This window comes from Ceratotherium simum, chromosome 17, assembly GCF_057802395.1.
Source record: "Ceratotherium simum simum isolate JZ-2026a chromosome 17, ASM5780239v1, whole genome shotgun sequence".
NCBI classification, from domain to species: Eukaryota; Metazoa; Chordata; class Mammalia; order Perissodactyla; family Rhinocerotidae; genus Ceratotherium; species Ceratotherium simum.
This window is the reverse complement of record NC_141916.1, coordinates 22,789,009-22,801,195: the sequence shown is the minus strand read 5'-3', so window position 1 is coordinate 22,801,195 and position 12,187 is coordinate 22,789,009. Positions and strand designations below refer to the sequence as shown.

The following is a 12,187-nucleotide window of genomic DNA, read 5'->3' as shown; positions in this document are numbered from 1 at the left end:
TTCCTATCTACTTTTTCTCCTTTGTTAAAGACATGACTTTTGTCCTTTTTAATCTTGAATAATAGTCTATAACTAATACTCTGTCTTCATATAGCAAGGCTTTTTGATGTTTTGCAGAGTTCATACAATAGGCATAGCACAGATGCAGGTTTTTTGTATTAATATATGCAGTAGAATTGTTTAAAACCCAACAATGTTAATAAATAATGATTTTTAAAATGGGAGAATTGCTCTTGTATATTTCTTTCTTTGCTTCCCACCCTTGCAGAATATAACTGTAGGAATCATACCAGTTCAAACATAAGTAACAGTGAATATGCTGCTGCTGTTCATGTAAACATTGTTAGAAGTTAGTGTTTTTGCTGGCGTGCTAGTTATCAAAACTGAGGATATGTGTACTTTACAGAACGGTCTTTCCAAATCATACAGTGAAGAGAGTGGAGGATTCCAGTAACAACGGGCAGGCACATATTCATGTAGTAGGAGTAAAACGGAGGGCTATACCACTTCCCATCCAGATGTACTATCAGCAGCAACCAGTTTCTACTCCTGTTGTTCGTGTTGATTCTGTTCCTGATGTTTCTCCAAGTCCTTCACCTGCAGGTATTAATTTTTATTGTGTTTTAAATATTACTAATTTAATAATAAAACTAAATGAAAACGTATATACATTTAAAATGTATCTGTTCCTTGTCTTTCCAGTAGCATTTCTTGGTTGTTCTATTATTTTATCATATGATGCAAAGTTGTTAGATGTTAATTTCTTAAAACTATTTCCTCTTGTTTTAAGTAAAATAATTCCTACATGCAGCTTTTCAGTCATTTCATAAGAATTTTCACTTTTCCCCTATATTTTCAGGAATCCCTCATGGACCACAAACTGTAGGAAACCATTTTCAGAGGACTCCTGTTACCAACCAGTCTTCAAATTTGACTGCAACACAAATGTCCTTTCCAGTACAAGGTGTTCATACTGTGGCACAGACTGTTTCAAGAATTCCACCAAATCCTTCAGTTCATACCCACCAGCAGCAGAATGCTCCGGTGACTGTCATTCAAAATAAAGCTCCAATTCCTTGTGAAGTGGTTAAGGCTACAGTAATCCAGAATTCTATACCCCAGACAGCAGTTCCTGTTAGTATTGCTGTGGGAGGAGGAGCTGCTCAGAGTTCTGTGGTTCAGAATCATAATACAGGGCCACAACCTGTTACAGTTGTAAATTCCCAGACATTGCTTCACCATCCATCTGTAATTCCACAACAGTCTCCATTACACACAGTGGTACCGGGACAGATACCTTCCGGCACTCCTGTTACAGTAATTCAGCAAGCTGTCCCACAGAGTCATATATTTGGCAGAGTACAGAACATACCAGCATGTACTTCTACAGTTTCACAGGGTCAACAGTTAATCACCACATCACCCCAACCTGTGCAAACTTCATCTCAACAGTCATCAGCTGGTAGCCAGCCACAAGATACTGTTATCATAGCACCCCCACAGTATGTAACAACTTCTGCGTCCAATATTGTCTCAGCAACATCAGTACAGAATTTTCAGGTAGCTACAGGACAAATGGTTACCATTGCTGGTGTCCCAAGTCCACAACCCTCAAGGGTAGGGTTTCAGAACATTGCACCAAAACCTCTCCCCTCTCAGCAAGTTTCATCAACGGTAGTACCACAACCTATTCAACAACCACAGCAGCCAACCCAACAAAGTGTAGTGATTGTAAGCCAGCCAGCTCAACAAGGTCAGACTTATGCACCAGCCATTCACCAAATTGTTCTCGCTAATCCAGCAGCTCTTCCAGCTGGTCAAACAGTTCAGCTCACTGGACAACCAAACATAACTCCATCTTCCTCACCATCACCTGTCCCAGCGACTAATAACCAAGTCCCTACTGCCATATCATCTTCTTCCACCCCTCAATCACAGGGACCACCTCCTACTGTCAGTCAAATGCTATCTGTGAAAAGGCAGCAACAGCAGCAGCATTCACCAGCACCCCCACCACAACAGGTACAAGTACAAGTTCAGCAGCCACAACAAGTACAGATGCAAGTTCAACCACAGCAAACGAATGCAGGAGTTGGCCAGCCTGCTTCTGGTGAGTCGAGTCTGATAAAACAGTTGCTGCTTCCAAAGCGTGGTCCTTCAACTCCAGGTGGTAAGCTTATTCTCCCAGCTCCACAGATTCCTCCCCCTAATAATGCAAGAGCTCCTAGCCCTCAGGTGGTATACCAGGTGGCCAATAACCAAGCAGCAGGTTTTGGAGTGCAGGGGCAAACTCCAGCTCAGCAGCTATTGGTTGGGCAGCAAAATGTTCAGTTGGTCCAAAGTGCAATGCCACCCACAGGGGGAGTGCAAACTGTGCCCATCTCGAACTTACAAATATTGCCAGGCCCATTGATCTCAAATAGCCCAGCAACCATTTTCCAAGGGACTTCAGGCAACCAGGTAACCATAACAGTTGTGCCAAATACAAGTTTTGCAACTGCAACTGTGAGTCAGGGAAATGCAACTCAGCTCATTGCTCCAGCAGGAATTGCCATGAGCGGGACCCAGGCAGGAGTTGGACTTCAGGTGCAAACGCTTCCAGCCACTCAAGCATCTCCAGCTGGACAATCATCTTGTACTACTGCTACTCCCCCATTCAAAGGTGATAAGATAATTTGCCAAAAGGAGGAGGAAGCAAAAGAAGCAACAGGTTTACATGTTCATGAACGTAAAATTGAAGTCATGGAGAACCCGTCCTGCCGACGAGGAACCACGAACACCAGCAATGGGGATACAAAGGAAAATGAAATGCAAGTGGGAAGTCTTTTAAATGGGAGAAAGTATAGTGACTCGAGTCTACCTCCTTCAAACTCAGGGAAAATTCAAAGTGAGGCTAATCAGTGCTCACTAATCAGTAATGGGCCATCATTAGAATTAGGTGAGAATGGAGCATCTGGAAAACAGAACTCAGAACAAATGGACATGCAGGATATCAAAAGTGATTTGAAAAAACCTTTAGTTAATGGAATCTGTGATTTTGATAAAGGAGATGGTTCTCATTTAAGCAAAAACATTCCAAATCACAAAACTTCCAATCATGTAGGAAATGGTGAGATATCTCCAATGGAACCACAAGGGACTTTAGATGCCACTCCGCAAGATACTGCCAAAGGTGATCAACTAGAAAGAATTTCTAATGGACCCATATTAACTTTGGGTGGTTCACCATCTGTGAGCAGTATACAGGAGGCTTCAAATGTGGCAACACAGCAATTTAGTGGTACTGATTTGCCTAATGGACCTCTAGCTTCAAGTTTGAATTCAGATGTGCCTCAGCAACGCCCAAGTGTAGTTGTCTCACCGCATTCTACAACCTCTGTTATACAGGGGCATCAAATCATAGCAGTTCCCCACTCAGGATCAAGAGTGTCCCATTCTCCTGCCCTATCATCTGACGTTCGGTCTACAAATGGCACAGCAGAATGCAAAACTGTAAAGAGACCAGCAGAGGATAATGATAGGGAAACAGTCACAGGAATTCCAAATAAAGTAGGAGTTAGAATTGTTACAATCAGTGACCCCAACAATGCTGGCTGCAGTGCAACAATGGTTGCTGTGCCAGCAGGAGCAGATCCAAGCACTGTAGCTAAAGTAGCAATAGAAAGTGCTGTTCAGCAAAAGCAGCAACATCCACCAACATATGTACAGAATGTGGTCCCACAGGTAAGTCATTCTACTATCACGTTTCTCTTACAAAAATTCTGATTTGTAAATATGATTTTAGGGAGCAATGCACTGTTTTTCCATGTCTCATTTTGGAAAGTTAATTGTTTCAGCTCATCAATGTACTCAAGCTGTCATGCTCTTTTATTTTTCTGTTTTTTGTACCATTAAATAGTTTTCAATTGTTAATGTTTGCGCGTGGTTTAAAGAATCTTTCTATTTTGTTATAGACCCAAATTAGTAATTTTGTATACCAGAGATAGAGAAGCACTTGTCATCTAACATCTTTTGGAGAATTTTAAAAATGTAACTTAGTCTCCTTTTGGATTTGGGGCAGGGGGTGTTGTTAGGAGTACTCCAAAAGGGAATTTCTGTATTTGATTTTGACATGAATGTATTTTGGTTCTTTTCACAGTACTTTTGTAAAAAAGATGAATCCCATAAGAACTTGATCAAGTGGTTCTTGTTATATTTATGTATTGAATTGGTTGCTTTTATTCTTTAAAAAAGTATTATTACTTATAATTTCAATTTGTTTCAGCTATTCTGATATTCTTAATTTTATGTTTCTTATTCCTTTGCTCTACTGTCATGTTTCTGCTACTCCCTTTTTAATACCTACTATTCCATCTCTGTGTGCCTTAGTAAATAAAAGTGTTTTCTAGGATCAGTGCTACTGAATTAAAGGTCCAATCAGCCTGTAAAGATTTTAAGGTCAGTCTTGTATGCTATTTCCATTGAAACTAGGGGTTCACTTAATAGTTGTCTCTCATCTATTTCCTGGATTACTTCTCCTGTATGCTCTCTTTCCTAATTGCTACATAGCCAAACCTTCTGTAACTATTGCCAACTCTGATAGCACTCTTCTGGCTTGGGTTTCTTCTCTGTGCTTATGGTGATGGCCATTGTTGGCATGGGTACCAAATCTAGGTGAGGGGTCCAGCAAAATGGAAGATGAAAGAACAGAATCCCTTGCTTCAGAACAGTTCATCGACTAATATGCATCTTTCTTCATGTGTATGGATGGATAAAGCTAGACATTGCTGCTCTGGGGGTGTAATGAGATTTTAATTCACATGTTAGTATTGCTTAGATCTATTTCAAGGTACCTAAATAGATTGAGTCTTTTTTAGTGGGTATTATGTACATGGCGATAATAAATACTGAGTTTTGGTGGAAAATAACTAAATCATTTTTACTCAAACTTCTACATGTTTGAGTTTTTCATTTATTAAACATACTAAAAATGTTTTTAAATAGTGTGGTGTCTAGCATTTAGTAAGCATTCAGTAAGTTGGGTTTTTATATTTTTTCTTAAATTTATTGATTTCCCAATTCATGTTGCTTACATGCCTATGTCTGTTTTTTCCTCTTAGATTCCTTTATAATCTTAAATAGTTATAATAGACCAAGCCAAATTAGAGAAAAACTCCATTACTATGGAATTGTTTCATTAACTCTCATTTTTCATGTCCTTAATCTTCCAGTGTGATTATATTCAATAATGATATCTAAGTAACAAAAAACGGACAATAATGTTACCTAAAACTAGGACCTGTGCTAGGGACTTTGCACTAAAGCATTTTCTCATTTAATCCTCACAACAACTTTATTAGGTAAAAATTGTAATCACTATTTTAGAGATGAAGCCCCAAGATGCTAAATAACTCACCCAGGGTCACCAGCTAATAGGAGGTGGTGCCAGGACTAAAACCTGGGTGTGTGTCTGAAACCAAAACTTATGCTCTTGACCTATTTCTCCACTATTCTAAAAGATTTCTTTGTAAAGTTCTAGAAAGACCTTTTAATTATTTGAACTATTACATTATAGGATGTGAGTTCCACTAAATGATAATTTTAGGGCATTAATGCTAAAAATCTACTTAACATGTTGGATATGTATGCATCTAATTCAAGCCATAAAATTAATACATTTTATTCCTAATCTGAAAAATGTGAGCTAAACTTATGTGTTCTCCTCAAGAATGAAGTTTATTTGAAATAGCTGCATTTTTTATTTCTAAAATTGGTGTTTGGTTGGCATGTAGAAATTTAAAACTTTGCAAGGAAAAAGAGACATAGTATGCATGGTGTCTGTGAGAATGAGAATAAAAAATGAGGATTCTTATGTATAGCGCTTAGCACAGTGCCTGCTACATAGTTAGGTGCTCAATAATGGTGCAGGTATATTTTATCTTCCCATATAGGCTAAAGTACCTATAAAGGCTAAAAAATGACGAGCTGTTCAAGATGGCATCATAAGTGTTCTTTGAAGGGTAGGCTCTTGGGCCTTCTTAAGAGCCTGCTAATAGAAAACCATTTTTATTGTTGCCCAGATTCTTTAAATTTCTCTCTCTACTCTTAAAGTTGCATTTTACACCTTGGTTTAACACCATTTTATTCACTGTTTGAATTGGTACCTTAAAAGGGTAGATGAAATAGAAGATTTTAAATGTGATTTTTCAGCCAAACCTTGTTATTTCCACCATTTCAAGGGGTCTGGGGATGTTAAGGAGACACCCGGACCCCAAGAAGGGACTTGCAGAGTTGCAGAATGCTCAGGGCTGGAAAGACTGCAGGGAAATGTCCCTGCTGAAAATGGCCAACAGTTAATCCTTCCTAATACCGTTATTATTTCATTTTTCTTTTCCCGATTTTGTTCCTCTCGCACCTATTAATCAGCTGTATTAATTTCATTACAGAAAAAGATAGCAACAAATAAAGGAGAAAGATATATAAAAGTAAATGACATAACCATAGATTTTGTATAACCATAGATTTTGTATCTCAGTATTGTTTAGCTGGTAGGTCATATAAATACAAAATAAATTGTACCTACTTCAAGGCAGATTTCTTTGTTTGTTGCTGCTCATTTTCAATCTGTTATATTTGCAAGTTAAAGTGCAACATATATTGTGTCTGAAAGCCCTCCCCTCTTCCACCATTCGTGAATTGATATGTGCTGGAGGCATGAGACAGAGTTGGCATATTAAAAAAAAAATGAAAGAATGAAAAAAGAAAAAAGAAAAAAATGAAAGTTATAAATACTTACCTAAAGACTTGTCTTTTTCAAGAGCATGTAAAACACCTGTTGAACATACCTATATCTGTTAATCCCATGATCTGATAACGTGCCAAATTCTCATATATAAAAATAGTTTACTTAAGGATGTGCCTATTTAAGGTATTTTATATATGTTGCTCCTCAGTTCCCTGTCCTTCACACATGAATCATTCCTCATATGGTACTGTGTAACACTGTGAATGTTAATATTTTCGTGGTCCCTTCCTTTCTTTGATAAATAGTTTGAAAATTTCCTTAACCCATCAGAAAGCAGATCTTTAGCCTCAAGGGGGCAGCATTTAGTCAGAGCCGTTGAAGATCATTTTAGCAAGAGCCAAGAGAATATCATTTCAGTGGGTTTTTTTTGAGTACTACTGCTCAGATTTGTAGACTAGTGGCACATTGTAATAACTAAGAAATGCATTACCACTAAACAGAATTTTTTTGTTTACATATCAATGTGTTCTTACAGGACAGGCTTGGTATGTATTGATTATCGAGATAAGAGGGAAAAACCTGTTAGTTTAAGAAAGTGAGGGAATGTTAGAGCAGAAGCAGCGTTAGATATTATCTTGTCCAAAACCCTCTTTTTTTTTTTTTTTTTTTTTGTGAGGAAGACCAGCCCTGAGCTAACATCCACGCTAATCCTCCTCTTTTTGCTGAGGAAGACCGACTCTGAGCTAACATCTAGTGCCTAGTCTCCTCCTTTTTCCCCCCAAAGCCCCAGTAGATAGTTGTATGTCATAGTTGCACATCCTTCTAGTTGCTGTATGTGGGACGCGGCCTCAGCATGGCCGGAGAAGCGGTGCATCGGTGCGTATCCGGGATCTGAACCTGGGCCGCCAGTAGCGGAGCACGCACACTTAACCACTAAGCCACAGGGCCAGCCCTCAAAACCCTTTTTTTTTTTTTGCTGAGAAAGACTGGCCCTGAGCTAACATCTATTGCCAACCCTCCTCTTTTTTTTTTTTTTCCCTTTTTCTCCCCAAAGCCCCAGTAGATAGTTGTATGTTATAGGTACACATCCTGCTAGTTGCTGTATGTGGGACGCTGCCTCGGCATGGCCCGACAAGTGGCGCGTCGGTGCGCGCCTGGGATCCGAACCCGGGCCACCAGTAGCGGAGTGCACACGCTTAACTGCTAAGCCATGGGGCCAGCCCCGTAAAACCCTCGTTTTTAAAGAGTTGAAATGACTTTCCCACATTCACAAAGATCTCTTTTCCAGTGATTTCTATTATTGTCTTATTTCTGTTCTCTAAAGATCTGTACCTTTAGACTAAGTGTAATCTCTTACATCCTCTTTGGAGTAAATCTAATTCTTGTTTCTTATAAAGATTTGAAAGTATCTCTCTTTATTTACCTCTTCTTTAGAATACGCTTTCCCAGTTCCTTAGGTGTCATGATGTCTGGTTTATTCATCATCATATTTGCCTTGACCAGTTCCATTTTACAAGTGGCTTGCAAAATGTGTAGCTAGAATTGAACACAGTACTTCATTACTACTTAGTAAAGAATTCGTCTTGAGAAGAATAGATTATGACTTTGTAGTTTTTCTAACACAGATTGAAATGTTTAAATTTTAGTCTTATTCTGAGGTTTTTAAAAGTTTAATATTAATGAGAAAGTAAAGATTTAAGAGCCTCAAATCCCATCTTATATCAGAAAATATCTTATTCTAAGGTTTTTAAAGTTTAATATTAATGTGGGCCGGCCCTGTGGCTTGGTGGTTAAGTGCGCGCGCTGCAATGCTGGTGGCCCGGGTTCGGATCCCGGGTGCGCATCGAGGCACCGCTTCTCCGTCCATCCTGAGGCCGGGTCCCACATACGGCAACTAGAAGGATGTGCAGCTGTGACATACAACTATCTACTGGGGCTTTGGGGGGAAAAAATAAAATAAATAAAAAAAAAAAAAGTTTAATATTAATGAGAAAGTAAGGATTTGAGAGCCTCAAATCCTATCTTAGATCAGAAAATATTATCAGTGTAATCTAGAATTTTCAGCCATATTTTATTCTTGAAAAGGTGATAAAGGAAAGCAAGATTGTAATTTCTTTTTTTTTTTTTTTTTTTTTTAAAGATTTTATTTATTTTATTTTTTCCCCCCAAAGCCCCAGTAGATAGTTGTATGTCATAGCTGCACATCCTTCTAGTTGCTGTATGTGGGACTCGGCCTCAGGATGGACGGAGAAGTGGTGCCTCGATGCGCACCCGGGATCCGAACCCGGGCCACCAGCATTGCAGCGCGCGCACTTAACCACCAAGCCACAGGGCCGGCCCTGTAATTTCTTATTTTAACAAAAAGAGCAATATCTTTGCTGAAAATAAAACTGCTGTATTAACTGGTATTTTTAGTTAATTTTATTTTACAAAAGAAATCACAGAATTGTTTCATATTCTTTGCATAATTTTACTTTTCTGATCACTCACTACTGGAGTTCTGCCTTTTTTGCTTTGATTAAAAAAAAAAACTGTGATATCAAAAATTAGCTCTTCCTCAATAGAGTAGAGCTGTGTTAGAATATTCCTCAAGAGTGATCATTCCAAAAAACGTGACTTTGAAACCTACTTTTACGTTTACATTTGAGTTAGGGTTATGGCTAATGATCTGGCAATTCACAGTAAGCAATAATGTTAAGAAAAATTAAAATTTTACAGCCTAAAAGAAATATATTTTGCATTCTCATGTGAAAGACCTAATTCTTAAAACATAATTAATTTACATGCCATTTTGAAAAACATGCAGTACAATACAAACAACCTATTTAAAAATGAGTTTTCTTGAAAGAAATGTGCAATTTTTTAATATAGGAGGAAACCTAAAAATGTTAACTCCTATGGTCAAAGAAAATATGAGTCTTGGAATTTTTCATTTGGTACTTCTGTAAGTACTTTAATTCTTTTTGTTTCATTGATGTATTTAGCTCTAATTCTTTTTGTTGTCATTTGTTTACTTTTTATTGTGAAATTTTTCAAATTTACAAAAGTAGAGCCAATAAGCCCCCTTGTATTCTAGCTTCAAATATTATCACCATTTTGCCTTTCTAGTCTCATCTATTCCCTATCAGCATCATTTCTTTTTCCTGGAGTAATTTAAAGCAAATCCCAAACATTATTTCATTTCACCGATAAATACTTCAGTATATGTTTCTCTAATAGTTGAGTACTTTTAAATATCTATACATCCACATCACTAAATAACACCTAACAAAAATAGTAATTTCTTAATATCATCTGCCACCTGGTTCATGTTCAGTTCCCTAGCTGTCTTAAAACAACTTTTTCGAACAACTTGTTTGAATTAGGATCCACAAGTTTCTGCACACTGCATTTGGTTACTTTGTCTGTTTTTCTTAATTTAACAGCCTGGATTAACTTGTCATCCTTGCCACATCTCTCCTTAACATTTGGGATTAAAATATTCTATTATTGCCTGTTATTAAATTTTCTATGTGACACCAATAAAAGTTCCACAATGAAAAAAAAATAGGATAGTAATTTGTTAGCACTTATAAAAATAAAAATAAGCTTAATTTACAAATATATGACAAGATAGTCAATAAAATACCTAATTTAAATGGTAGTAGTATAGGGAACTAGAAGGTTCATTCTGAGGGAATTTGATACCTCTGACAAATTTACCCTTAAATTAAAATTCTGGGATATTTGTAACTTGTCACTCTTCAGTATTTGTGTTTGGCTGGAACTGATCTTCTTGGTTGCTCCCACTTATTAGAATTTCCTGAATTTTTAATACAGTATTTTCATTTCAAGGAAACAATTTGACTCATTTTTTTGATAGACTGATTCTAATGTTATCTTCCTTCCTTTCTCTGTGACCCTCTTTTTTTTTTTTTTTCGTGTCTGCTTTCTCACCATCAGTTTTTATGGCTTTAATAATTCACAGGTGAATGATTGTCAGATCCGTATTTCTAGCATTAACTTCTATTGATAGATATTTGTAGTTGTTGATGTGTTGCTGTCCCCAAAGTGAACTCATCTTTCCTCCAAAGTATGATTTCCCTTCTGGACTTCTCCGTTAGCATCATAATAATAGTAATAATTGCCATTTATTGAGAATCTAGAGCTAGGCTCTTCATGTTTAGTTTTACTAGTCTTCCCACCATCCGCTAAGTTAGATTTTATTACTTACACTTTATAGATGAGGTAACTGAGGATTAGAGAGATTAAGTAGGTTGCCCAGGGTCACATAGCTAGTTAAAAGGCAGATTGAAAATTTGAGTCCTGATCTGTCAAGCTGGAAAATCCAATCCTTTCCATAACACCTGTATTGCCCTAAAATGCATGTTTTTCATGCATGTATGTATTTTCTCACTAACAATATTGTAAAATCTTAAGGGTGGGACCCTATTATGGAAACAACTTCAGTCACCTGCCAAAAGTAGGTTTTTTTTCTGAGAGCTGAGCCTCAAAAGTTCTTATGACTTCACATTGCTAAGAACTTTTTCTTTCAGCATTTTATTCTCTTCCTTTTTTCATTTTTATGCTATCACCTTATATGTTTGTGTTTTGTCTATTTTTTAGATTATTATGGCTTTTAAATCTGAGGTTTTCAGCAATTTTTGATTTAGTTTTGCCGAACTACTTCCGATATTACCTTGTAAATGAACAAGTATATTTAATATTTTCCCAAAGTTTAAATTTATTGCCTTTTAACAATGCTTTGAAAATGGAGTGCTACTGTTGCTATGAGAAATTCAATATTATTTTTCCCTTTGTAGTATATTATGAATGAAATCTGAGTTAAGCCTTCAAAGAAAATATATTGCCTCAAATTGTTTTAAGCTATGTTATAATTATTAACTTACATGTTTTTCAGAGAGAAAGGGATGGGGTATAGAAGAAAAAAAAACATAGCTTGTATTTAAAGGACTTATACCTACAATTAGAATCCTTTTACTTGTATTATCAATCAAAAGTTATAACTGAGCAACTTTAAAAATTAAAGTTGTTAGTTAAAACGGCTTACTGCCAAATAATGTTTACAACATTCTACTTATATGGTTACATCATTTTTAGCATCTGAAATTTTCTTTGCTTTTCACTATACATTGTTTGTTTTATGTTACATTCATTAAAAATCTAAGGAAATGTTATGCAAAGAAATAATAACTTGCAATTGATTTGTTCTTGTGAAGAATATGCGTAAGTAAACCAAATGGGTGCATTTATAGTAGATTTATTTCTCGTTTTAATCTATAATTGTGTGTTCCTACCTAATTTTATTAACATAAAAAACTCTTAATTCTAAATAATGTATATTCTATAACAATAACAGCAATGTGATTTTGCCTCTGTGATTCATATGAAATAAAAGAATCTGACTTCCTAAATATTTTTGTAAAAATAGTTATCTTTTTTAAAGGAATTTTTAAAAGACTA

The 12,187-nt window shown here is 36.6% G+C and overlaps 1 protein-coding gene across 2 annotated transcripts in view; it reads left to right on the top strand.

Annotated features, from left to right (window-relative positions):
* The window catches only part of ARID2 (AT-rich interaction domain 2), a 159,359-nt gene that overhangs the window by 111,767 nt on the left and 35,405 nt on the right, over window positions 1-12,187 (top strand). Inside the window, exons 14-17 of one of the 2 annotated variants that reach the window (XM_087442525.1) lie at window positions 407-603; window positions 860-3,723; window positions 6,219-6,331; window position 6,703. In XM_087442525.1, the coding sequence (XP_087298651.1) occupies window positions 407-603; window positions 860-3,723; window positions 6,219-6,331; window position 6,703 (3,175 nt within the window). The remainder of the gene's footprint in view (window positions 1-406; window positions 604-859; window positions 3,724-6,218; window positions 6,332-6,702; window positions 6,704-12,187) is intronic. The other variant, XM_004428922.2, reaches the window with a different exon arrangement.